Source organism: Panthera uncia, chromosome F1, assembly GCF_023721935.1.
Source record: "Panthera uncia isolate 11264 chromosome F1, Puncia_PCG_1.0, whole genome shotgun sequence".
NCBI lineage: Eukaryota > Metazoa > Chordata > Mammalia > Carnivora > Felidae > Panthera > Panthera uncia.
Window position 1 is genome coordinate 63,251,658 of NC_064813.1, and position 25,887 is coordinate 63,277,544.

The 25,887-nt window shown below is 62.4% G+C and overlaps 2 protein-coding genes and 1 long non-coding RNA gene across 4 annotated transcripts; 2 read left to right on the plus strand and 1 right to left on the minus strand.

The window, feature by feature from the left end:
• The first annotated feature begins 138 nt into the window (after positions 1-138).
• Positions 139-17,180, plus strand: IGSF9 (immunoglobulin superfamily member 9). 2 transcript variants are annotated; one of them, XM_049634711.1, is made up of 21 exons: positions 139-317; positions 1,845-2,099; positions 2,332-2,520; positions 6,857-7,009; positions 7,694-7,848; positions 8,116-8,233; positions 10,205-10,346; positions 10,443-10,588; positions 10,683-10,825; positions 11,925-12,065; positions 12,482-12,598; positions 12,767-12,917; positions 13,120-13,243; positions 13,486-13,661; positions 13,932-14,182; positions 14,355-14,439; positions 14,542-14,718; positions 14,942-14,984; positions 15,298-16,158; positions 16,419-16,546; positions 16,711-17,180. In XM_049634711.1, exons 2-21 carry the CDS (start codon positions 2,042-2,044, stop codon positions 16,890-16,892), a joined length of 3,540 nt encoding a protein of 1,179 aa, XP_049490668.1. In that variant the 5' UTR covers positions 139-317; positions 1,845-2,041; the 3' UTR covers positions 16,893-17,180. The 2 variants fall into 2 exon arrangements, with proteins under 2 accessions (XP_049490668.1, XP_049490669.1); XM_049634712.1 differs by lacking the exon at positions 139-317 and adding an exon at positions 372-619.
• Positions 11,298-11,938, minus strand: LOC125925618 (uncharacterized). The gene is made up of 2 exons (XR_007458887.1): positions 11,753-11,938; positions 11,298-11,611 (listed from the first exon to the last, which is right to left on the minus strand). It is a non-coding gene; the product is annotated as an uncharacterized LOC125925618 (long non-coding RNA).
• A 1,522-nt stretch (positions 17,181-18,702) lies between the features above and the next one.
• Positions 18,703-25,648, plus strand: TAGLN2 (transgelin 2). Its single transcript, XM_049634714.1, has 5 exons — positions 18,703-18,776; positions 23,468-23,674; positions 24,082-24,256; positions 24,540-24,642; positions 24,894-25,648. The coding sequence occupies exons 2-5, from the start codon at positions 23,495-23,497 to the stop codon at positions 25,033-25,035; spliced, it is 600 nt and encodes a 199-aa protein (XP_049490671.1). The 5' UTR covers positions 18,703-18,776; positions 23,468-23,494; the 3' UTR covers positions 25,036-25,648.
• The last annotated feature ends 239 nt before the right edge of the window (positions 25,649-25,887 follow it).

Genomic DNA, 25,887 nt, shown 5'->3' on the forward strand with positions numbered 1-25,887 from the left:
GGGGGATTCCCGGAGAACCGGAGGCGACTGGAGGTAACGCGTGCGTGTGTGTGTGTGTGTGTGTGTGTGTGCGCGCGCGCGTCGGTGCAGGGGGGTGGGTCTTGGGGGGGGTGTCCAAAAGCAAGGGGGGGAAGTTCAGGGGTCCGGAGCAGGCGAAGGAGAAGGGAATTGAGGGTGGGGTATCCGGAGAGTATTGTGGGCTGGGGCCGGAGAATTTTCGGGAGGGCGATTCCCGCGGAGAGGATGGGTGGGGACTCTGCGGGCGACGGGAAGGGAGTGCCTGGAACCGCGGAGGACCTGGTGCAGTTGGAGATCAGGTGTGGAAAATGGGAATTTGCGGAGAGGTGGGGGGGGGGGGGGGGAGAAAGAAGGGATAGCAGGAATCGGAGCACTTGGTGGGGAGACCAGACGGGTGAGGGCATGGGGAGGGGGCGCGGTGGGCAGAGGAGTTGGAAGATCATAGGGAAAGCAGAGGAATGCTGGGGAAACCCGGGTTACTAGGGTGCTCGGAAAGCTGAGCCGCGAGGGAACTGGGGCTCCATCCGTTTGGGAGAAGCTCTTTCGGGGAAGAATGGGAGAGCCCGCCGCGGGCAGAGGGAAGCCAGGGGAAGGTTTGCTGGTGAGTCGTGCGGAGTTACATACGCGGGGCCATTAAGTAGAGGCAGGGGTCGGGCTGAGAGACACGGGGTGGGGGGGGGGGGGGGGGGGGCGGGATGCTTTCCAGCCAGTCCGGACTGGGAGGCCGGGAGCGGGGTGGAGGCCAGAGCAGAGTCCGCTTGGATTTGCGGGGGCCCAAGGCCGCAGCAGTCCCGCCCCCAGCCCACTGTGACCACCCTCTGGGGCCCACGGGAGTTCCCACCCTGCGCACCCCAGGGCTCACTTTGTACTCACTAGGGACTGGCAGGCTTCCGGCTTCAGGGACCATGCCTCTAGGGCTGGGGAAGGGAAAGCCTGGCAAAGTCTGGGCCCTGAGGACACTGGAGGAGAGCGAATGGGAAGCTTTGGGATGAGGCACTCGGGTCGTGCTGTCTGGCGGAGCGAGGGCTGCTTGGCAGCATCATGAAGGGAAAGTGGTGCCAGCTGCCTGTCCCGGGACCTGCCCAGGCCTGGAGGGTGCCATCCCGGCCCCCAGTTCCAGCAGGTGGGGGAGGCATCTCCTCGCCCCGCTGCCTGACTCAGTCACTGCTAAAGCAGTGTTGGGAGGCTGAGTGGAGAAAGAGATACGGCGTCCCTCCCCAGCTTCCAGGAGTCACAGAGGCTGGGGAGGTGGGCAAGGGATTGTGTGCGTGGGTTCCCTGGGGGCCGCTTTCTGGTGGTTCCCGCCCAGGTTTTGCCCTTCACTGGCTCTGTGCCCCTGAGCAAGCCCTGAGCAGGGTCCTTATTTGTCACTGTGGGGTGAAGGAGTAATCCTGGTTCTCTCTGGCGATCTGCTACTTGTTATCAGCATCAGGACTAGGGAGAGAACAGAGAAGGGGCTGAGCCATGGGGACCCTTCATCTCCCATTTTCTGACAAATCTTTTTCCAAGCTCAGCTTTCCGGGCACGTCAGTAACCCGGGTTTCCCCAGAATGCTTCTCTTCAGATCTTTCCAACTCCTCTGCCCCACCCTCCCCGTGTCCTCCCCTGTCAGGACTCCCCACCCAGTGCTCCCTGGTTCTCCCAGAGCCCCCACCCCGGCCCTTATCCCCCAGGGCGGCAAGATCTCTGGTATCTGCGTCCCTCCCCTGCTCCTCTGCTCCCCTCTCTCTTCGTTTGCTCTCCTCCTGGCCTGTCTCTGACGGTGGGGTTTCTTCTGGTTCCCAGTATTGGCCCACTCGGCATGTTGCCTTGCGTTTTGTGTTTAGATCTGGTGGTGCTCCAGGGAGCGGCTGCATCAGGTGTTACGTGAGCCAAGCCCTAACCGTGCAGAAGAGTGAGAGCTGAAACCTGCTACCGGATCAGAAGGCATCCCTCCCGGGGCTTGCTGGGCTGTGGACACCTCCCGGGCCCCTCCGTCTGGGCCCCGTGGATAGGAGGGGCCGGCCGAGCAGGCAGCTGGGCTATGGTTTGCTGCCTCGGTCTGGCCGTCCTCAGCCTGGTCATCAGCCAGGGGGCTGACGGTGAGCCGGATTCCCTGGGCTCAAGAGCTCCCCGCCGGCCTTGGGGGGGGGCATTCCCCGGGGCGGGGGAGGGGAGGGTTCTCTGTGAGCACGCGGGGTAGGGGACGAAGAGCGCTGGTTCTGGAGAAGTCGAGGCTTCTCTCAGCCACTTCACAGAGTCCTAGGGATCGCGCAGAGACCCTGAGGGAGCCTCCTGTCCCTGCCCTGATTCTGGTCCCTGTTGTCCGCGCAGGTCGAGGGAAGCCTGAGGTGGGGTCAGTGGTGGGCCGGGCTGGCGACAGTGCGGTGCTGGGCTGTGACCTGCTGCCCCCGGCTGGCCGGCCCCCGCTACATGTCATCGAGTGGCTGCGCTTTGGATTCCTGCTCCCCATCTTCATCCAGTTCGGCCTCTACTCTCCCAGAATTGACCCCGATTACGTGGGTAAGACAAGGGGGATCAGGAGGTACTGTGAACACCCCAACAGAGGGGGGGCTGGGTGGGGGGAGGGCAAGACCTCTTCTTAACTGCTCTGCCTTCCCCCTCCCCCGCTGCGTCATGCCAGTTGGGGGGCTCTAGGCGGCTGGCAGGTGGGTTGACGGGCAGCAGGGTGGGTGGGTCTGTGGCCTGTGTGCTTCTCCAGCGGAGGCTGGGGGGGGGGGTCTCCGTCCAGAGGTGCGTGTGCACGGAGGGGGGGCTGGGGAGGGCCAGGGTCCCTAAGGGTCAGGGGCCAGACTGGGTTATGTGGCTTCTGTTCTAATGTATGGACCCTCCCCCCTCCACCCGGAGCTGCCTTCCGCACCCCTGCTGGCTCCCTCAGAGGGCTGGGCTTCCTCCTAATCCCGAATGGAGTCTTAATCTGAGCGGTTTAGTGCAGGCCTCAGAGGGCAGCGTGTGGGAGGGCCCGAGGCGAGGGCTGGGGGCTGCTGGGCCAGACAGTCTTTAGAGGGAAACCCAGGAAAGGCCACCTTGGGGACGCTGATGGGGGAGGGGACCCCCACCTTTCCCCTCTTTAGTTTGAATCCTGAGAGCGGCTCTGGGATTGGCTGAGCTGTCCCTGAGGGGCAGGCTGAGCTCAGGCAGGTGCCGCCGGAGGGAGAGTTTATTTTCAAACCGTGGGCAGTTGTTGGCAAACAGCCTGGTGGGAGCGGATGTGTCTACACAAGCCCCGTGAGAGCTGATGAAAGCAGGGCCCAATTAGGACAAGTGGGGTGAAAAAAAAAAACAAACAAAAAAAACTGGCCGTGCCCACCAGCCCGCCCTCCCTGCCTCTGCGGGGCCGGGGCTGGGCCGGGAGGGGTTTGGGCTGAGGGCTGAGGCTGGGTAGATACAGAATGTTGCCTGACTGAGGACAGGGCAGGGGCAGGTGGAGCGGAGCAGGGAGAGGAATTTTCCTGGGATTCCTAACTGTCCTTCTCTCTACCCGTCTTGGGATCCCTCGGGCAGACAAGCCGCTGGCTGGCCGGCTGGCAACGGTGCTACCTGTGGGTTTCCTTTCTCCGTGTGGCTCTGAGCTGCGGGAACTGTGAGCCATAACCCCAGGGCTTCTTCTTGCCCCTGCCCTTAGTGCCCACCCCTGCCCCCGCCCCCCAGTAGCTAGTCCAGCCAGTCTGGGGAGTCAGAGCTGGGGGGGAGGGCCCTGTGCCCATTAACTCTCTTACTGCCTCCCGTCTAAGGGGCCTCTCGGCCTTTGTGCAGGGGACTCCGAACCGCAGTTGCTAAGCAACGGGAGGTGGAGGTTGCTAAGGACAATGCCGTCCTGTCATAAGCCCTCTGGGCAAGTGAAGGAGAGATGGTCTGGGACTGCGTGTGTGAGGCTGGTGGCCTAGAACGTGGGAGGGACCACGCCTGAGACCCCAGCTCCCAACCTTTGAGGACTCCAGAATCCATCTGGCGGAGGGGCCGGGATTTACAGACTAGCACAAAGTGGTGAAAAGCGGTATAGAACAGGCTGGGACACCTTCCTAACCCTCGCGCTGACTTGGTCTTTGACTTTCATGCTGTCTTTCTTGGGAACTTCGTGACAGCGCGGCTGGCAGAAAGGCATGAGTTTTCTCTCTGTCCCGAGTTGTTTGCTGCAAGGCAGTTCTCTTTTTTTTTCCTTCCTTTTTTAGTGTTTATTTATTTTTGAGACAGAGAGAGACATAGTGTGAGCGGGGGAGGGGTCGAGAGAGAGGGGGACACAGAATCCGAAGCAGGTTCCAGGCTCTGAGCGGTCAGCACAGAGCCCGACGTGGGGCTCGAACTCACAAACCGCGAGATCATGACCTGAGCCGAAGTCGGATGCTTAACCGACTGAGCCACCCGGGCGCCCCGAGGCAATTCTCTTATTCTCAGAACACTCCACCCTCCAGGCCTCTCCCCTTTTTTCCTGCAAAACCTTCCTTGTGGTCACAGCTCCCGGGAAGCAGTAGTCCTCTCGCTTTGTGGTCCTTGGAACCTCTGAACACAGCAAGGAGCATCTCTTGAACTGTGTATGTGAGCTTGTACATGCACGTGCGTGTGGGTTCTCTGCCTTCTGAGAGCTGGAGAGAGCAGTCAGTGTCTCCCGCTTCCTTTACGCACCCCTGCATGTGCGGGGAGGGGCGGGGCGCGGGGGGGAGGGTGGGCCTCCGGGAGGGGCCCGGGACTCAGGAGGACTCAGGACTGCCTGCCTGCCCTTGGCCATCTTCCTGTGCTGTGCCACAAGTCTAGCAGCCCGTATCTCCCAGAAAAGAGAGGGCACGCAGTATGCCTCCTTGAATGTTCAGATCCGCAGACATTTAGAACCGTTATCCGCTGACCACCAACGCCCTGAGTGGGAACACCCTGGATGTGGTCAGTGCTGTGTGCCCTGAGCGTCACTTGATCCTAACCCCACGGTGCACTGGAAAGTGTTCCGCATCTGGAGAAAGAAGGCCTGACTTTGTCACTTACAAGCCGTGGGATTTTGGAAGGAAGCTTCGTGTCCGTCCTTTCCTCTCGAATGGATTTCCTGCGAGGATTAAATGTTACATGGTCCACATTCAGTGCTCAATATCCCTTCCTCTTCCTGCTTTTTTCGTGGAGCTCAAAGACAACCGTAATGAGAAGTGGCTATCTTTTGGAACTTAAGGGGACTTTGCACTCTGGGGTCGCAGGGCTCCGTGGCCACGCAGATGGGGGTTACGGAGGGATCCCGAAGGGGGTGTGTGTGGAAGGGTGTGATTGTGTTAAATATTTACCTGCAAGGCCTAGGCTTATCTCCTAGGTGGAGATTTCAACACCTAGCCCTGGAAACAGGCCCGCCCATCCTGGAGAGTCCACACCCCTGGACCTCGTCCTTGGAAGGAAAAAGTCCCTTGCCTAAGACTTGCCTCAGACCGTTCAGTCTCCTCTTCTTCCCTGACGGCATTAGATTATATCCCTGCAGGCTTAGATTGTATTTTGGAAAGATCACCCGTGCTGAACACGCAGACGTGGGCGGTGACGTCTAGGCAGACGTGGGCGGAGAGGGGTCTAGGCAGTCCCAGGTGCCGGCAGGGTGGTGTGGTGTGCGGTGGGGCCAGCCGCTGCTGGGGGTGGGCGGAGAGGACCTGCCACCAGGTAAGGGGAGGCCCGAGATCGAGTCCCGCTTCTGATTTCACACCTTGTGCTCATCTGTTTGTTCAGTATGTGAGCAGTGGGCCGCCTGCCTGCCCCGCGTCCCTTCCCCCCTCCCTCCCCAGCCAGATTGGTCTTCACCTCTTTTTCCGGATGAAACCCGAGTCGGCCAGTTTGCCCAAGGGAATACACCGCAGAGCTGGGCTCTGGGTCTCCCTGGCTCCCGAGTGTGGGCCTTTCTCACTAGGCGGCACTGCCGGTGACCCCCGAAGCTGTGTGGGGAGGGGGCCGAGGGATGTGGGGGGCAGCCTCAGTCTGAACCTGGTGGCGTAGTGGATGCTGACGGAGGGTGGGCGTGTGTGTCTGCCTGTGCTGTGGCCGTGTGGCTTTGTGGAGCTCCGTGTGGCCAGTCAGCCGGGGCCCCGGGTGCCCTGGGGCGTGAAGGGATGGGGTGAGGAGGCTGCTGACCTTGCTGCCTGGCTGGGCTGGACTCTGGCCACCCTAAGGCGCTTAGGCCGTTGATAATAGCCCCGAGGGATTAGGGGCTTTGGTAGGCGAGGTCTGGGTCCCTGCTTGGGCCCCAAACACTGCTGAGGTTTCCAGGGCCAGTGCTCTGGCGGGAGGGGTCCTCCAGGAGCCATACGTTGCCCCTCCGAAGAGCCCAGGGCTGGGGCAGATCCTGTAAGACTCACGAGGAGACTAAGTGTGGCTCTTAATTTTTTTTTTTTTTTTAATGTATGTGTATTTTTGAGAGAGACAGAGACAGAATGCGAGTGGGTTAGGGGCGGAGAGAGAGGGAGACACAGAATGCTCCAGGCTCCGAGCTATAAGCATAGAGCCCGACGCGGGGCTCGAACTCGCGAACCGCGAGATTATGACCCGAGCCCAAGTTGGACGCTTAACCGACTGAGCCACCCAGGCGCCCCTAAGTGTGGCTCTTAAACCGCCCTTCTCCCAACGGTCCTTGAAGCCACCTGTGGTTCAGTAGGGTGTCTTGTGCACCTGCTACCACTCTGGGTTTCTCTTTGTCTAAACTGGATCTCAGCTGCTAAAAGGCAGGAGTGATCCGGGGCTGAATGGAGGGATCTGCCCTCGGTGACCCCAGCCCCACCTGTGTCTCTCCGGTCCCCGCTGGATCAGGGTGACTGGAGGAGACAGGGCCTCGTTCTTGACCTCTGAGAGTAACCAGCGTGACCAGGGTTTGGGGCTCCTCCCCCAGGGCGAGTCCGGCTGCAGAAGGGGGCATCTCTCCGGATTGAGGGGCTCCGAGTGGAAGACCAGGGCTGGTACGAGTGCCGAGTGCTCTTCCTGGACAAGCACAGCCCTGAGGACGACTCTGTTAACGGCTCCTGGGTGCACCTCACAGTCAATTGTATGAACCTGGGGGCAGGTCGGGGGGGGGGGGGCGCATGATGGGGCCCTGGGGGGGGGGTGGTTCCGGGGCCCCACCCTCGCGGACACTCCTGTTTGCTGGCTCACTGTCTGCATCTTGCCCCTTCCACCGCCACGCCTGCCCTCCAGTGTTGGAACTTCCTCTGTCTTCCCCGTCCCTGCCTCTCTGGCCGGGAGAGGGGAATGGGTAGGGGGCTGCCGGGCCCTGAGCGAAACACGACTCACGTGTTGAGACCGTGTTTTGTTTTCTCAAAATACCTTTTCACCCCGGACCTCATGAATTCTGTCAACCCTAAGAAGGAAGGAAGGTCAGAATCCTTCCCCTTTCACAGATGAGGAGACTGGATCCTGCCGCTGCTTAGGGGCAGAGTGGAGTCTGGACCCAGGCCTCCGGACCCCCAGAGCAGTGCCAGGGGCCACTAGCTCTCCCCCGGCTCTGACACCCCTCCTGTGCACAGCCCCAGTTGCTAAGTCTGCAGGCCAGTGTGGGGATGGGCTGGTGCCACCCTCACTTGGCCTGAGCTCAGCAGGCAGGGTGGCCCTGGGCTGGGGACTCCCGAGCAGTGGGGCCGGCCGGTGGGCTGAGGCCTGCAGCCCTGACCGGTGTCCCTGCTCTTTGGACTGAGAGCCCCTCTGGCATCCCCTGATGCCTCTCTCTCCGCAGCACCCCCTCAGTTCCTGGAGACCCCTCCCCAGGTGCTGGAAGTTCAGGAACTGGAGCCTGTGACCCTGCGTTGTGTGGCCCGTGGCAGCCCACAGCCTCATGTGACTTGGAAGCTCCGAGGACAGGATCTTGGCCAGGGCCAGGGCCAGGTGCAAGTGAGTCCCGGGGCTGGGCTAAGTGGGCCTGATAGGGTGTGAGGGGGAGCCTTGGGGGGCGGGGCTAGAGGCCCAGGGCCAAATGCCGAGCTGGGAGACTGGCCAGGGAGGGACGCCTCACTGGCTTCCTGAGCCTGGGGTGCTGCTGCCCTCTGCCGGCCAGACTCGGAAGTGCAGGGTCTGAGGCCCGCGGGAGGGAGGGAAGGGGAGGCAGGGAAGGGGAGGCAGGGGACGGGGAGGAACCTTCCTCATCCCCTCCTACCCTAGGTGCAGAATGGGACGCTGTGGATCCGGCGGGTGGAACGCCGCAGCTCTGGGGTCTACACCTGTCAAGCCTCCAGCACCGAGGGCAGTGCCTCCCACGCCACCCAGCTTCTGGTGCTAGGTGCTCTGGTGGGGGTGCTGCGGGCCGGAACTAGGGACCTGTATGGGGGGGGGCTCTGACCTGTGGCTGGGGGTGCATGTAGCAGGAGAGGACACGGGCGTGGAGAGAAAGGGAGCTACCAATGCAGGCTGGTGCTCTAAAACCACATCTCTCTCTCTCTCTCTCTCTCTCTCTATATATATATATATATATAATTTTTTTAATGTTTTATTTAGTTTTGAGAGAGTTCAGGCAGGGGAGGGGCAGAGAGAGGGGAACAGAGAATCCGAAGTGAGCTCTGCGCTAACAGCAGTGAGCCAGATGGGGGGCTCGAACTCACCAACCGTGAGATCACGACCTGAGCCGAAGTCAGACGCTTAACCGCCTGAGCCACCCAGGCGCCCCTCTAAAAACCAGCATCTTAATTTTAAAAGGAGCAGTGAATGGACGAGTAGATATTTAGGGCCCAGCAGTGTGGTGTGTAACCCCCCCAGCCCCCCAGGTTCTCATCTATATATAAAGAGGTTCATATCTACATTTTAGGACTAGGTTGAGAATTTAATCAGGTTCAGTTGAGTACAGTGATCAGCACTTAGTACCTCCTGTCCGAGACCTTCCGTCTAGAAGGAAAGCTAAGAGATGGCCTGGACTCTGCCTTCGGAGAGCCTCTTCTAAAGGGAAGGCAGATGAGTTAGTGAAGTGTCACTTTCCCTGGTTCTGTGGGAAGGCAGCGCTGAGGAACTGTTAAGGGCCAAGCCTGCCAGGGTCAGGAAGGCCTGAACAGTCTTGCCTACCCTGCTAACTTTGGGCCCTCACTTCTCTCTGCCTCTCGGCCTCCACTGCTTCATCTGTGGAGACAGTAATTCCTGGCACAGAAGGCTCTTGTGAGGATTAAAAGAAATGGTGCAGGGAGGTGCTCAGCGGAGCGCCCCGCGTGTCTGTCGTGTCCTATAGGGCCCCCCGGCTCGGATCGTCACCTCCTATGCCCGACGACCCAGGCAGCGGAGTCCGGGGAGGGGAGAGAGCAGTGGGGCAGTAGAAGGGAGAGACGGATTTGCAGGGATGATGCAGCCTGGCCAGACTCTGTGGGAAGAGCCTTCCAGACGGGGGGTTCTGAGAGCAAAGGCGTGCAGCCGGCTCGGGGGCACGACACGCCCACACTGAGCTAAAAGAGTTCTTAAGGGTTGGCGTATGAAAAGACGGTTGGCCGGGCGGGAGGGGTTGGATCCTGAGTGCCCACGAGGCTGGATCGAGAAGTTCAAGCTTGATGTGGTGGGAGCCAGGAGTTGTGAGTTCTTGAAAAAAAAGATTTTTTTAATGTTTATTTATTTCGGAGACAGAGAGAGACAGAGCATGGGTGGGGGAGGGGCAGGGAGAGAGGGAGACACAGAATCCCAAGCGGGCTCCAGGCTCCCAGCTGCCAGCACACAGCCCGATATGGGGCTCGAACTCTCAAACTGTGAGATCATGACCTGAGCCAAAGTCGGTCACTCAACCGACTGAGCCACCCAGGCGCCCCAGGAGTTGTGAGTTCTTGAACAGAAGCGTTGTGTTCTGGCCAAAGGGGGTGTCTCTGTGCGAATGGCCGCTGGAGTGGCCAGATGGGGGAGCCTCGGTCGGGGATCGTGCTGTATCCGCTGGTGAGGTGTTGGGCACCTACATTAGGGTAGGACACGTGGAGGTGATTTAGCAGGCGACAGTGGAGGGAGGTAAAGGGTAAATGAGCAGAGAGTGAGCCTGCCTCCCCCTCCCCAACATACACACACACACACACACACACACACACACACGCAGGTTCTAGGCGGGGGAGTCCGGGTGAATTGGGTTGTCCCTGGTGGGAAGGGGATCTGGTCTGGGGAAGAGAAGGAACTTGCGTGAGGTACAGGGGTTAGGGCTGTTTCAGTTCCCCTATGCCAGAGGGCAGATGGCAGGAAGAACTGTAGAGGGGACCTCAGGGCTGAGGCCTCTCTCTTCCCATGTGCTCCCCCACAGGCCCCCCGGTCATCGTGGTGCCCCCCAAGAACAGCACGGTCAATGCCTCCCAGGATGTTTCCTTGGCCTGCCGGGCTGAGGCGTACCCCACCAACCTCACTTATAGCTGGTTCCAGGATAGCGTCAACGTGTTCCACGTTAGGTGGGGCTTGGGGGTGGGCGGGGGCCGGCGGGCAGCCTTGGAGGAGTCCCCCGGCTCAGCGAGCCTGGACCCCTGCCCACACGTGCCACATTGCAGCCGCCTGCAGCCCCGAGTGCGGATCCTGGTAGACGGGAGCCTGCGGCTGCTGGCCGCCCAGCCGGACGATGCAGGCCGCTACACCTGCGTGCCCAGCAACGGCCTCCAGCGCCCGCCCTCGGCCTCTGCCTACCTCACTGTGCTCTGTAAGCCTCACCCGGCTCCCTCCCCAAGCCTGCTCCCTCCCCCTGGGCCAGGCCTAGTTCCTGCCCCACAACCTGCCACTGCTTCCCCCACCAGACCCAGCGCAGGTGACAGCGATGCCTCCTGAGACCCCCCTGCCCGTAGGCATGCGGGGGGTGATCCGGTGCCCGGTCCGCGCCAACCCCCCACTGCTCTTCGTCAGCTGGACCAAGGATGGGCAGGCCCTGCAGCTGGATAAGGTACAGACCTCCGGGGCGGTGGGGGGGGAAGGAAGAGTGTGGCTTGGTGTGATCCTGGGCAGGTCAGCTGGGGTGGAGTTAGCTCAGTGTAATTCAAGTCAGTGACTAGGGATACACCCCTTCCCTGGGGGGCTGTGTGGGGGTGTTTGTGGAGGAGCACAGCATCTGTCCTGAAGGAGGGCACAGCCTAGAAGGGGTAGGACAGACACTCTGCTGGAAGGCCAGGGCTGGTTGAGGACAGATCAGCAACAACTTCTGGGACCTTGGTGATGGGCCTTGGGGGGGTGGACAGACGTTCGGAGCAGGAACCAGGGCCCCGAGGCAGTAAACGGTACCTCGCGTGTAGGGTGTGACGAGTCCTCGAGTTTGAGGGGAGCCACATGCCCGTGGGTACACGGTGCTGCGGAGAAACAGGTTGGGGCCAAGAGGGAGAAGCGTGGGTACCAAGTGAATATTACGTTCTTACAAGCAGTTGGGGTCTTTGTCCGCCCTCGTGGGCGACCACCACATCTTTTAATCCTAGTGTCCCCGTCCCCGGGGGCTTCTGCGATGGGAGGACTGGGTACGTTTTTGTTGGAAGTTACAAAAAAAGTCTGCGGGCAGTTGGAGCCAGTGAAGCTGTTGAGCGGTGGTGCGACAGCATTGGAGCTGTGAGCGGGAGTTGAGTCTGTCGGGTGGATGGAGGGCAGAGTGGACACAGGGAGAGGGGTTCAGAGGCTGTGAAGTGGTCCAGGTGAGAGCTGAGGGGGTCCTGGGCGTGGACGGGCTTCATGCCTAGATGGAGGCCTTCCCGGAGGAGAGATCTGGTGAGCAATTCCACGGGGGAGTGAGCAGTCCAGGTTAGTGGGGACAGTGGGGCCCTTGACAAACAACAGGGAAGGCAGGGAAAGGAAAGGATTTGGAGTGGAAGATGCTGACTTTCGTTACCGGGTGCCGGACACCCCGGCAGGCAGGGCTCAGCTCCAGGGGGCGCCGCTGGAAAGGGAAGCGTAGGCCTGGAGTTCAGAGAGGGGTCAGGCCTGGAGGAGGAGTCCTCTGCAGGGATGTGGCCTTCTCCTTCCTCTCCAGCCTCTGCTGAACCGCTTTCACTTCCCCGCAGCTCCCTGGCTGGTCCCAGGGCCCCGAGGGCTCCCTGATCATCGCCCTGGGGAACGAGGATGCCCTGGGAGAATACTCCTGCACCCCCTACAACAGTCTCGGTACTGCAGGGCCCTCCCCGGTGACCCGCGTGCTGCTCAAGGTGAGGGTGGCTGCGGGCGCCCTGGCGAGGGGGGCAGAGCAGTCACTTTGGAGTCCAACGGTGGCGGCGGCAGCTGTCAGACTCCGTGCCGGCGATTTCTGTAGAGGTGGTGCTGGCGAGGTGGGGTGTGAGGGGCGCGTACGTCCCCAAAGTAAGATACCTGCCTGCCCAACTCGCTAACCTTGGCCTCGAGGAAAAGGGGTGTGAAGCAGAGGGGAGGGTGAAGGGTGTTCCGGGGAGGTGTGTACCCCCCAGAGAGGCCTCCCAGACCCCCATTTCCCTCCAGCCCCGCCGGGGAGCAGAGACAACAGGTAGGGAGACCCTGGGAGATGGGGTGTGATGGGAGCCCCAGAGAGGGGAGCGGCCCTTAGATGGCAGTGCGGGAGGCCCCTCCCAATGCCAGATCTGGCTTGCAGGCTCCCCCAGCTTTTCTAGAACGACCTAAGGAAGAATATTTCCAAGAAGTAGGGCGGGAGCTACTCATCCCCTGCTCTGCCCAGGGAGACCCCCCTCCTGCTATCTCTTGGGCCAAGGTAAGGCTCCTAGCCCCGCTCTGCCCATGTGCACACGCTCTGCACCCCTGCCTCTCGTCATTCTGCGGGAAGGAGGGAGCCATCGGAGGCAGGGTGGGGAGGACGCTGGAGCTGCCCTCGGTGAGGGGTGGCCGCATGTGTCCTCAGGGCTGACCAGTGGTTCCGTAGGTGGGCCGGGGGCCGCAGGGCCAGGCCCAGGTGGGCAGCAACAGTAGCCTCATCCTGCGACCGCTGACCAAGGAGGCCCATGGGCGCTGGGAGTGCACCGCTAGCAATGCTGTGGCCCGAGTGGCCGCCTCCACACATGTCTACGTGCTGGGTTAGTGGCTGGAGAGCAGGCTGGGGGCTAGAGGAACCCATGTGGGACAGGGGACGGGAGAATCATTTTTGGAGGTCCACATGGGGATGGGGGGCAGGGGGCCCTGGGGTGATGGGTTGGAGGTCAGAGGCCCTGGGAACCCTCCTTAGCTCTTTACCTGACCAGCCTCCCCTCCCCCCCCCACTCAATTCCCCCTCCCCAGGCACCAGCCCACACGTTGTCACCAATGTGTCCGTGGTACCTTTGCCCAAGGGTGCCAATGTCTCCTGGGAGCCCGGCTTTGATGGTGGCTATCTGCAGAGATTCAGTGTCTGGTATACCCCACTGTGAGTGATCTGCCGCTCCTGTCCCCCCACCCGATTCCCTCTGGCCCTCTGCCCTTCCTCCCACCCTTCCATCCCAGGCCCGCCCTAATTCTGCTGCCCTGTTTCCAGGGGGATCTTTGGTGTTCAGGGCCCAGGTGCCGAGATCCTGGACGGCTGAGGGGAGGGGACAGGTCAGTCTCTGGACTCCAGAGCTTCCTGGCCCTCCTAGTAACGAAGTCCCCCCGTTTCCTCATGTCCTCCAGGGCCAAGCGTCCTGACCGAACCCACCATGACTGGGTGTCGCTGGCAGTGCCTGTGGGGGCTGCTTACCTCCTGGTGCTGGGGCTGCAGCCCCATATCCAGTACCAGTTCAGCGTTCTAGCTCAGAACAAGCTGGGCAGTGGGCCCTTCAGTGAGATCGTCTTGTCTGCCCCCGAGGGTGAGAGATCTCCCCCCGCCCCAACGCCAGCATCTGACCGGACGGGATAGGACTGATAGGGAAAACCTGGATTTGGCACGACCTGGGTGGGAGAGGGCAGAGGAGCCGGGCAGCTTGCGGTCCACAGGGGTTTATGGAACGTGATTCGGGGGTGTCTTTAGGGGCTCTGGGAGAATGGCTGAGCATGGAGTTGGGGGCGGGGAATAGAGGGGTTGGCATGTTGTGGAAGGGTCCTGGGAGCCCCATCTCATGCCTGTCTGCCCTGCTTAGGGCTTCCCACCACGCCAGCTGCCCCCAGTCTTCCGCCCACTGAGATGTCACCTGCCCTGTCACCTCCCCGAGGCCTGGTGGCAGTGAGGACACCCCGGGGGGTGCTCCTGCATTGGGATCCCCCAGAACTGGTCCCTAAAACACTGGATGGCTATGTCCTGGAGGGGCGGCAAGGCTCCCAGGGCTGGGAGGTGCTAGACCGGGCCGTGGCAGGCACAGAAATGCAGTTGCTGGTACCTGGACTCATCAAGGTATGTGTGGGAGGCAGGCACCGGGAGGTTCCTCCCCGCGGTGCTCCGGGCCCCGGCTCCGTTCCCCAAACCTGGGCTTCTCACCCTCCCTTCCCAACTGCACAGTCTTTCTGGACAGAGCTGGGGTGGGCGGTGCTGGGTCCTGACCCCCTCCCCGGACCCCCACCCCCAGGACGTTCTGTACGAGTTCCGCCTCGTGGCCCTCGCAGGCAGCTATGTCAGCGATCCGAGCAACACGGCCAACGTGTCCACTTCCGGTGAGAACCCGGCGGGAGGGCAGAGCGTAAGCACGGGGGGGGGGGGGGGGCGCTGAGCCCACTGTCGCGGGCACCGACCGCCCCTCGTGACCCCTCGCCCAGGCCTGGAGGTGTACCCCTCCCGCACGCAGCTGCCAGGCCTCCTGCCCCAGCCGGTCCTGGCCGGCGTGGTGGGCGGGGTCTGCTTCCTGGGCGTGGCTGTCCTCGTGAGCGTCCTGGCCGCCTGCCTGACCAACCGGCGCAGGGCAGCCCGCCGCCGCCGCAAGCGCCTCCGCCAAGGTAGGCCCCCGAGGCCACGCCCCCGCGGGCCCCGCCTCCCGCCCCAGCCCCGCCCCCCGGAGGTGGCCACCCGCCTCCCGCGCAGGGCAGGTGCGTCCTGTCTGTCCGCACTTGCCTGTCCCCAGCGGGGAGGGTTTGCCGGCGGGTGTTGGGTGAGGCTGTGCGCCTGGGGCTCTGGAGGGCCTGAGGTTTGCCGGTGTCACCTCTGGTTCTGCCCGAACAGATGCGCCTCTTATCTTCTCCCCGCCCGGGAAGTCAGCTCCGCAGTAAGTCCCTCCACCTCCTACGCTTCCTTCGGCCTTCCCTCTGCGCCCGCTGTCTTGGCCTCCTCGGTGGTGCCTTGGGGTGGGCGGGGAGGGGCGGAACAGAAGTTGGAAGGAGGTGAGGGTGGGAGTGCAGAGGTCCCAGCCTGGGGCTGCCCACTGCTGCCTGTGCGCCTTTCTGCCACCCCTCCACCACGTGGGTCCTGGTGTCTGTTCGCTGTCCCTAGCTCTGCTCTGTTCACCAAACCTCTCAAGGCTGGTCCTGGGAAGGGGCCTGGCTCCCTGCCACAGAGCCGGATCCCCTGTCCTTCCCCAGCTCTGCTCCGGGTTCGGGCAGTCCCGACAGCGTGGCAAAGCTGAAGCTCCAGGGCTCCCCAGTTCCCAGCCTGCGCCAGAGTCTGCTCTGGGGGGAGCCCGCTGGTCCCCCCAGCCCCCCTCCGGATCCTCCACCTAGCCGGGGCCCCTTACCCCTGGAGCCCATTTGCCGGGGACCAGACGGCCGCTTTGTGATGGGACCCAGCGCCGGGACCCCCCAGGAAAGGTCAGGCTCTGAGCGAGCTGAACCTCGGACCCCATCCCAGCACCAGGCCAGGTCCTATGACTGCAGCAGCAGCAGCCCCAGTGGGATGCCCCAGCCCCTCTGCATTGCAGACATCAGCCCTGTGGGGCCCCCTCCCGAGGCCCCGCCCAGTCCTCTGTCTGGTCCAGGACCCCTGCTTCAGTACCTGAGCCTGCCCTTCTTCCGGGAGATGAATGTGGACGGGGACTGGCCCCCTTTCGAGGAGCCCGGGCCTGCTCCACCCCCAGATTACATGGATACCCGGCCCTGCCCCACCTCATCTCTCCTTCAGCCCCTGGACTCCGCCACCGTGTCCCCCAGGGCAGCGCTTCCTGGGGCTGTGGTCGGGGCCGGGGCCACCCCAGAGCCCCTGTACACGGCACTGGCCGACTGGACACTGAGGGAACGGCTGCTGCCAAGCCTTCTCCCTGCCGCCCCTCGGGGTAGCCTCACCAGCCAGAGCAGCGGGCGGGGCAGCGCCTCGTTCCTTCGGCCCCCCTCCACAGCCCCCTCTGCGGGAGGCAGCTACCTCAGCCCTGCTCCGGGAGACACCGGCAGCTGGGCCAGTGGCCCTGAGAGGTGGCCCCGAAGGGAACACGTGGTGACAGTCAGCAAGAGGTGAGGACAGTCCCTGCCCTTCCCCACCTTGGCTCCAGTCCCTGCCCAGACTGCCCCACCCCTCTCCTAATACACTGTGCCTTCTGGGCTCTCCCACCCTGGGACCAGGAGAACTTGTCTCCTTTTAGAAGCTTTTGCCGAGGTCTGGGGATCTTCGGGGGAAACCCATGGCCCAAGCTGAGTTGGGGGACTCTGGGTTTGGGCTTTTCTGCTCACCCTCTGTTCTTCTCGCCATACCACGCATTTGTCCCCTGTGACAGGAGGAACACATCTGTGGATGAAAACTATGAGTGGGACTCAGAATTCCCTGGGGACATGGAATTGCTGGAGACTCTGCACCTGGGTGCGGCTGGCCCTCGACCCCGACCTGAAGCTGAGCCAGAGCTAGGTGCGTGAGCCCCCCAGGAAGGCGGTGCGGCACCCCCCGTTCCACGTCTCCCCCCGTCTGTTCCCAGCCGGGCCCCGGGCCCCAGCCTTGCTCCTCCTGCTCTCCCTTGGCTCATCTGCACCAGTGACCCCCAGCCCTGTCCTTGCTGTGCCCCCCTCTTGCAGATGTGAAGACTCCAGAGGAGGGTGGCCTCTTGAATGCTGCCCGTGCTTCTGGCCCCGAGGCCCGCTGTGCTGTCCTCCGGGAGGAATTCCTAGCTTTCCGTCGCCGCCGCGATGCCACTAGGGTCCGGCCACCGGTCTATAGACAGCCAGTGCCCCACCCCGAACAGGCCACTCTGCTGTGAGAGCGCCTGATAGGAGGCTGGGTGAAGGCACACAGAGCCTGCAGAGGGGAGGCCCCAGCAAGCCCTAGCTCCAGCCTGGAACACTGCTCCTGCAGCTCTGGTGGTGGTGGGCTTGGGTGGGCTTGGGTGGGCTTGCTAGGAGGTGTATATGCCGGGCCCCCGGAGTCCGGGGACTGGGACAGGGATCTTAGATCTGCCCGTGTGTGTGTGAGTGTGTGTGGTGACGGTGATGGTGTTTGTGGTGTGGGTGAGGTTTTTTACAGGTGAATAAAGAAAGTCTGACAAATGTTTCTGTGTGTCTTCTGCCTTTGCATCTGAGAGGGAGGTAGGAAAAGCCCTGAACCCTTAAAAAGGAGGCGGCCCTTCCTGAGTGGACAGGGCTGCACTCAACATCCTTTCAAAAAGCATTTATTGAGTGCCTGCTGAGGGCGTCTACTAAAGACCAACCGTTGAGCTAGACGCTGAGAAAACAAAGTTCACGAAGTCAAGCCTTTGCCCTTGGTGAGTTTTTGCCAGTTGGTGAAGCAGGCAAAGAAACAGTTACGGTGTGATGTGATAAGTTCTGTGATAAAGCTAGGTGTTGGATATTGTGGTAGCACAGAGGAAGGAGCCCACAAACAATGAGTGCTTACAGCACGAACTGGGGACAGTGCTTCCCCTGGGGAGCTCCTCACGGGATGGGAGTAACTAACAGTAATAGCTAGTGTCGCTGAGCACCTGCTATGGGCCAGGCACTGCTCTAGGCTATTCATGTATATCATTTCCTTTTCTGTAACCATGGGGTCGGTAGAATTCTCTGTTTTCTAGGCTGGCCCGCTGAAGCATAGAGGTTTCAGTCATTTGCCCAGAGGTCACACAGTGGGCATGGGGTAGAGCAGATCAGAAGTGGGTCAAGGGAGGGAAAGCATCCCAGGCAGAAAGCACAGAGGAGTGAGAACAGTGGGTCGCCCAGGGAATCACTTGGTGGACCTGGCTGTCAGGGCTGGGCAGGATTGGGGAACGAGGCACAGAAAGGTGGAAGGACGCTGGTGGTGGATGTCCTTGGAAACCAGGCCAAACAGTAGCTTCTGCATTACAGGAAGAACCGCACTGGTGGGTGTAGGCAGAGACTCCACCCCAGGGGGACTGCTCAGCAGAAGCCAGAAGAGGGGTGCTCCTTCAACCCCTAAGCTATGCTGCCCTCCATTCACAGACACAGAACTGCCAGCCTCCCCCTCCTCCCCTAAGGCCTCCTCTTCTGATCCCTCCAGGATTAGGAAGAGATGCCGGGTCAGAGAGGAGGAGACTAAGGGGAAGAAATCAGGTCTGAACCCTGGGTCCCAACAGTGGTCACGCCTCCTGGGCCCCGGGGGCAAAGAATGACCTCACTGTCAGTTCCTGCCCAGGCCTGAAGTAGGTGGAGAGCGGGAGCACATGCGGGTACTGTCCTGGCCTGCACCCCGGTACTGTCCCACCTTAGCCAGCTGGAGGTGGGGGGTGGGGGTGGGGTCTTCCCGTGCCTCCGTTTACCTAACCACCCTTTTTAAATCAAGACGCTTCTTCCCACGTAAACACGCCCACAGTCTTGCGCTAATCTTCCAGGCAAAAAGCTTCCCACCGAGGCACACGTTGTGAGCTCCCAGGTGCAGACGGTGGTTCTCCTGGGTGGAGACCACTGCAGCCGCCCGCGGAGGCCCGACTCCCCAGACCCTCCCGCCCACTGCCCCTCTCCCCAAGCTCTGCCCTCCGCCCCGGCGCTGCGGCGCCTTTAAAGCCTCTGGGCGCTCGCCCCGCCCCGGGTCCGCCCCGTCCGAGGCGGGAGCCGCTGAAAACCCCCGGCCCGGCCCGGGCGCGCCACTCGGCCCGCAGCCCCCGCCCAGAGTGCGCCGTGCCGGCCCGCCAACGGTGAGCAGGGGGAGGGCGGGGGGCGCGCCTCCGGGAAGCGGGAGGCCCGCGCCGGCGACTTGCTCCCGGGGCCGGCGCGAGGGTCCGACGACGGCTCTGCGCGCCCGGTGCTGTCGGGTCCTGTCCCCAAGCCCCGACCCGGCATTGCCGGGCGATGAGGTCAGGCGAGGGTGCGGGTGCACCGACGGGGCGTCCGTCCGCAATGGGGACCGGGCCGTCGGGGTTGACGAGCGGAGGGCGTCGGGGCGTGGCTGGCGGGCTACGAGGGACCGCGCGCCCGAGCTTCCCCGCGACCCCGAGCTTCCCGGTTGCAGGAGCACGTGCGGGGGCCGCCCTCTCTGTGCCTCCTCCCGCCGGCCGTCTTCCTGGGGACTCGGGGTCGCGGGCTGGGGAGGAGAGGCCCCCGACCTCGGGGGGTCGCCGCAGGCGCGCGCGGGTGGTGTGGGGAGGGGCTGCTTGCAGGAGCTCCGGTCCACCCCCCCCCCCGCCGGCCGGGGCCCCCACCCCGCGCCCCCTGCTGCTGGGAAAGCCGGCGGGGGCCGCGGGCGGGCGGGCGGGCGGGCTGCCCAGACCACTGCGTCACCCCAGCGGCGGGCTGTGGGTGACTCATCCGGCTGTAACGGCCCTGGGTGTGGCGAGGCGGGGCGGCGGGGCCGGTCCTGCAGGACCGGAAGTGGACGGCCGCCTTCCCGGCCCCGCAGGCCTCCCAGAGCCCCCTTGCAGCCCGTGCCCGGGAAGTTCTGGGGGGAGCCTGGCATCTGGGAGCAGAAAGCGTGGCGGGAGTGAGGGTCCCGGGGATGGGGGGGGGGGGGCCCAGTGGCTTGGATGGGCTTTCCCGAGTTCTGACCGCGGAGCACCAAAGAGAGGGACAGCTCCCCCTCTCCGGCGCCACCCCCCATTTCTCCTCCCTAGTCCCCCGGGAAGACCCACAGCTACAGAGAAGGCCAAGGCAGGCTGGGGAGGGGGGGGTCCGCCCCGCGGAGGCGGCACGGTCGTCTTTGGCCGACTGCACCCCCCCCTCCAGAGCCCCAGCCCTCTCCTGCCCCCTGGGGATTGGCCTCTGCTGCTTTCTCCACCCCAGCCCTTCTCCCTCCAGGATCGAAGGACAGGCCTTCGGTTCTCGGGGCATTTCTTCTCCTGAACTGTTTCCCGGAGTCTGTTTCTCTGCCCCCAAACTTGTAACTTCGCACTCCTCCAGATGCCCCCCCCATGGCCTCCGCAGCTGCCCCCCGCCTCCCCCGCTGCGGAATCCCTTGCACCTGTCCACACCTGAGAACGCGGCCAGGGGCCCCTTTCCAAGGATGCCGCCTGCGGGCCCCGGTGCCCAGAGCCTCGTCACCACTCCATGTGTGTGGAGTGCGTGTCTCTGCCTGGTGCCCCCACCCTGGCCGGGTTCCTGTGTTTGGTACACAGAAGCCATGGCAACGGCCCCCACCTCACCCCTCCTCCCGCGAGCCTTGAGGCTTCCTGTTTGTGCAGCCTCAGCTTTCTCTTCTGCTCACTGACTTGACGGTGGGGGGGCTGCCCCGCGTGGCTCCTTGGTCACAGGTGTCCGCCATCCTTGCTTCCGCCTGCTTCCTGTGCGCTTCACTTTGGGGACAGAGACCCCCATCTCGCCCTTTCAGAAGAGCGCCGACCCCCCCCCCCCCCCCCCCCCCCCCCCCGACTCTGAGTTAGGAAGTTCCCCCGCGTGCACGATGAATGGAGAGTCTCTGTCTTCCGCACCAAACACCCCAGCCAGGGACCCTTTCCCTTGACATCTGCGTGGGGTGGGGCGAGGTGAGCGTCCTGCCCCGGGTCTCTGGTGGGGGTGAGGGCTGTTCCCGCGCCAGGCCCGCCCCCCAGGTGGTTCAGCGGTCGTCTCTGTTTGGACCCCCAGCTCCAGGCATCTCCTACACCGCTCCCCACCCCAGTAGGCACCTGGCTGTCTTCCCTTCCTTTGAGGGAGGGCTGCGGAAGGTCCCCTGGGCGTCACCAGGGTGGGCGCCCCAGCTCCAGCCGGCCAGCCACGGCCCATCGGCTGGCGCCTACCCCAGGGAGCCGGAGGAGAAACAGCTGTGGACAGGCTGGCTGGGCTGCCCCGCCCCTTCCCAAGGCCCCTCCCCTTCCCAGATCTCTGCCCCACAGCTGTGGCACCTCAGGGCTCACGGGCTGTGGCCCCAGAGTGGAGCTGGGTCCAGTCTCCAGAGTTGGGGAGGGACCCTCAGCGTCCTCCCTGTGCCCAGAGGTGGGTCTGGGAGGCCAAGTCCGTTCTGCCCCTATGGAGGGGACACTGCTCTCCACTGCTCTCCCCCGCTAACCCTGCTGCCTGGGTTAATGATTCTCCTGCCCTTTCTCTCCCCGGCCATCGTGATCCCTTGGCCTCAGGCCACGTGGCTCCAAGGAGACACAGCCCTGAGGCCCAGGGGACCGTAGTGAAGCTGCTCCCAGAAGAGAGGTCTAGACATTGGGCCAAGAAAAGGGGGCTTACTGGTGGCTGCAGGCCCCCACCTCTGCCCTTCATCTCAGGTCTCCTGGACATGCCCCTGTGTACCAGGGGCCCTGGGCTGCTGAGGCTGGGCTGGGAGGAGAGACACTTGTCCTCCTTGCTCCACAGGCTTCAGCCTGCCCTCCCCCAGCTGAGTGTGTGTGTGTGTGTGTGTGTGTGTGTGTGTGTGCCTGGTGATGTGGGTCAAGGCCCAGACCGACATTTATCTGGCCCAGCCTTTAGGCAGGGGAAGGGGGGGAAGGGGAAGCGGGGCGGGGGGGGGGGGGTGGGTTGCTCTTAATGAAGTATAAAAATAACTGATTTGTGGGGAGGATTCCTTCTGGAAATGTGCTGCTGGATAAGCTGGAGTGGAAAGGAACAGCCATGTTGGAGTGCGGGGGAGGGGACTAGCCTGAGACCCAAGGCTGAGCGGCCAGAGGGGTTTGAGGTGACTCTGCCCCTGTGACCTGACTCTTCTCCTGAGCCCCAAGACCCATGGCGGGGGGCAGGATTGTTTAACCTGGGGTGTGTGGGAGAGAGGGAGGCTGAGTGACTTCAGCCCTTAAGTCTGACCTGGTCTAGAGCCGGATGTGGGGGGCAAAAGTGTCTCCCTTTCCTGTCCTTGAACATAGGTGCTTGTTCTGGGGACTCCCCCTGTATGAGCAGCAGGCAGCTGGCTGCATTTCAGAATGGAAAGGGAAGCTCATTTATAGAGCGGATGGGGACAGGAACTGAGGTCCTGTCCTTTCTCTGGTCCTGGCTCCCCCTTGCATGAGTAGCATTCCTGAGACAGCTCCATGGGGTCCCGGAGGGGGCACCTAGGTAGTGAGGTAGTAGGTGGGGACAGACTGCCCACGGGCCAGGTCTGGAAACCACCCAGTTCTTCCTAAGTGAGGTCCTCAAATGAAGCTAAACCCTCCTGTGCATTTCCCCAACCCTCCCTCCCCTCCCAGGTTTCCCTAAAAATACCACCCGAGGCTCCCGTGTCAGTTCCCTATTCCTGCCCTCACAAATGAGCACAAACTTAGTGACTTAAAGCACATCGTGCAGCTCTAGAAATCCCCCCGGAGGTCTCACTGGTAAAACCAAAGTGTCAGTGAGGCTGCGTTCCTCCTTGGGGAGTTTAGGGGAGAATCCCTCTCCGGGCCTTGTCCAGGACGTGGGCCTGACCCTGACCCTGACCTGACTCTGCTTTCTTCTTGCATCTCCTGCTCTGACTTGCCTACCTCCCTCCTTCGCTTATAGAGACCCCTGGCTGTGAGGACACTGGGCCCACCTGGATGGTCCAGGGGACTCTCCCCTTCATTCAGTGACATCAGCAAGGCTTTTTTTTTTTTTTTTTTTTTTTTTTTTGCCATATAACATTCACAGGTTCTGGGAATTAGGGTGTAGATGCCTCTGGGGGGCCATGATTCTGCCCACCACAGCTTCTAGAAAGGAAAGTAGAATTTGTTTGGACTGCCCAGTGGTTTCTCGTGGGAGGTTCCTTTTGCGTGCCGAAATCTTTTAAGGACCTACTTAGACCTCCTCTTCCAGGAAGCCTTCCAGGTTGCTTCTACCCACACTCTCTTCTGCATTTCCATGATGTAGGGTCTGACTGTGTAGGCCTGTGCGGTATTTGTCGTGTACAAGCCTTACCCTTTCCTGGGTGCTCACTTGGTCTCTCTGTTGGCATTCTGGGACCCAAGGCTTCTGTCTCTCCCGCAACCCCCAGCACAAATAGTGGGTGCTCAGTGAAAGCCAGTAGCTAACTGAGGGCAGTTGTGTCCAGTGCCCTAGCTCCTGGCAGAGATCTGCCAAGCCATCCAGGTCTTCCTCCTCTCCCCAAATCATCTTCCTCCCCAGGGCTGAAGGGTTAGAATGGCCAGCTTGCCTTTGCTAAAGCTGACCACCCCCAAATGAGGAGCTGAACCCCCCGGCTTGGCCTCATTTACCCCAGATTCTCTTCCAGTGGGTTTTCTGTCTCATCTGAGTAGTGGGGCTCTTCAAATGAAATCTAATGGGAGGACTCAGTGTAACAAACAGACTGCTTGTCATAGGGTTGGGGGAATCCAGAGATGGCCTGTGTGGCCCCTTAACCCTAGAGCTCTGAGCAGTGCTTGACCTGTGCCCCGGAGTCAGGGTGAAAGTTCCCTCCTTTGATGGCGGGTCTCCAGGGGATAGGGAGTGTGTCCCTGCGGGCTGCAGAGAACTGACTGCGGTCCCGGCCGCGTCTTCTCCCCAGCTCCCACAGCCACCGCTGCCCTTTGGAATGGCCAACAGGGGACCTGCCTACGGCCTGAGCCGGGAGGTGCAGCAGAAGATCGAGAAACAGTATGACGCAGACCTGGAGCAGATCCTGATCCAGTGGATCACCAGCCAGTGCCGCAAGGATGTGGGCCGGCCCCAGCCTGGGCGCGAGAACTTCCAGAACTGGCTCAAGGATGGCACGGTGAGCGCTGGGCCCTTCTGACTGCAAGTGCCCGGGACGGAGCCGGGCCTGCGAGGGCCTGGGGTTATTTCAGCTGCGGAACTGCGGGCACACCCGTCCCGCTTCCTCCTCAGCCTGGGCACCTATCTTGCAGAGGACCCGTGTTTTCCTCCCTCCCACGGAGTGGAAGGGAGGCCCGAGGGGACACGGGGAAGAACCGGGGTGGGGGGGAGGGGGGTGTTCTAGGCAGTGATGCTGGGACAGCAAGGCTTTCACTCTGGGTTCAGAGGCAGGGGCTGGGCAGGAGGGAGCCCGGGCATCCCTCCCGGGGGAGGCGGAGCGCCTTCAGGTAGGACAGGAACCTCGGGGGCTGAGCGTCTCTGGCAGCAGCACGGCCTCACCTCTGCACCCCTGCTGTCCTCACCCAGGTGCTGTGTGAGCTCATCAACGGGCTGTACCCCGAGGGGCAGGCCCCCGTGAAGAAGATCCAGGCCTCCACCATGGCCTTCAAGCAGATGGAGCAGATCTCTCAGTTCTTACAGGCGGCCGAACGCTATGGCATCAACACCACCGACATCTTCCAGACTGTGGACCTCTGGGAAGGTGGGCCGGGGCCGGGGCGCCGTCACCCTGGAGGCCAGAGGCTGGGCTAGGCAGTCTTGAAGGGAGAAGCGGGTGGGTTTCTGGCACCTCACGGACAGGGGGGGGTGTGTGTGTTTTTCACGGAGGAGTGGGCCGTGTTGGGGGTTGGGGTGGTGGAGGGTGTGGGGATGAAGAGGAGAAGAATTGGGAAGCCAGGCTTGCTGACCACGTGGGTGGAGGTGGAACCCCGGCACCCAGGGCCCCCGGCGCGGCCGAGGCCAACACACCGCCTTCCCCTTCCCAGGAAAGAACATGGCGTGTGTGCAGCGGACGCTGATGAACCTGGGTGGGCTGGCGGTAGCCCGGGACGATGGGCTTTTCTCTGGAGATCCCAACTGGTTTCCTAAGTGAGTATCGCGGGGCGCCCGGGGCCTGTCCCCGTCCCTAGAAAATGGTCCCGCTCAAAGCACGTTTACATCCCTCACCATCCCGAGTCCTCGCTGCTCTCCTGGGACGGCAAGGGACTGTCCCTTCTGAGACACGGGGAGGGAGGTGGCTCCGGGGGGAGCGAAGCTGGCGGCAGCACCCGAGCCCCCAGGGAAGACACTCACCGGGGCCGCCTCCAGCCCCTTTCTCACCAGCACTCTCTCTCGCCCAGGAAATCCAAGGAGAACCCTCGCAACTTCTCGGACAACCAGCTACAAGAGGGCAAGAACGTGATCGGGCTACAGATGGGTACCAACCGCGGGGCGTCCCAGGCAGGCATGACCGGCTACGGGATGCCCCGCCAGATCCTCTGATCCCACCGCGCCCTGCCCTGCCCTCCCATGGATGGTTAATATATATGTATATTTCAGCAGTGACATTCCCCGAGAGCCCCTGGGGCTCGCAGACTCCCCTCTGCCAGGGCGGGGGCCTGGCCTGCCTCCTCTGGGGGGCACCCGACGGCGGGCTCTCCCCCTGGGCTTACTAATACATTCCCTTCCTCAAACCCACCCAAACTGGACCAACCACAACTGGCCTCTTTTCTCCTGGGACCAAAATTTGGGGGCCTCGCCACCCCCCAGCCGCATACCTCTTCACTTGCCCTTTGGCTTCTCTCCCCACGACCCCTGAGCTCCGTGCCCTGAATCCATTCCTTGGCCGGGGGTCAGGGACGCCGCCTTCCGGCCTTCCTTCCGCAAGCATGCCTCGCCCCCAGCTGTGGCTGCAGGGACCTAATTTATAGGGAGAGGCCTGTGGCGGCCGCCTCCCCAGCCTCCCCAGCCACAGCCGGGCTGCACTCACCACACATCAAGGCAGCTGGCCCCTGGCAGGGGTCCTCTTGGCTTCCCATTTTCCATTCCCCTTGCTGTGGCTAGGGCTTGAAAAACCTGAGTTTGCTGATTTAAATAAATATCTCTGCCTTTTTTTGGATGGACTCTGGTTGTGTCTAGGGCCGTGAGCCCTCCACTGGGAAGGGAGGAAATGTGGGGGGCAGCGTGGTGATTGGTACAGGGGGGAGGGATTTCAGATGAAAGGCTGCGATCCTCGCCCCCTTCTTTGATTTTCTTCCCTGTTCTCTGGCTCCCGTGGTTTAGGTGAGGGTAGGTTGGGGTTGAGGACGGGGCCTCACAGCTGCCCTTGGAGGATATGCGGGCGGTGCCCACAGC

Coding starts and splice junctions, on each gene's coding strand:
- IGSF9 (XM_049634711.1), top strand. CDS start 2,042: ATGGTTTGCTGCCTCGGTCTGGCCGTCCTCAGCCTGGTCATCAGCCAG. Junction 10,347..10,442: donor GTCAACGTGTTCCACGTTAG/GTGGGGCTTGGG, acceptor GCCACATTGCAG/CCGCCTGCAGCCCCGAGTGC. Junction 10,826..11,924: donor AGGCCCTGCAGCTGGATAAG/GTACAGACCTCC, acceptor ACTTCCCCGCAG/CTCCCTGGCTGGTCCCAGGG.
- TAGLN2 (XM_049634714.1), top strand. CDS start 23,495: ATGGCCAACAGGGGACCTGCCTACGGCCTGAGCCGGGAGGTGCAGCAG. Junction 23,675..24,081: donor ACTGGCTCAAGGATGGCACG/GTGAGCGCTGGG, acceptor GTCCTCACCCAG/GTGCTGTGTGAGCTCATCAA. Junction 24,643..24,893: donor GATCCCAACTGGTTTCCTAA/GTGAGTATCGCG, acceptor TCTCTCGCCCAG/GAAATCCAAGGAGAACCCTC.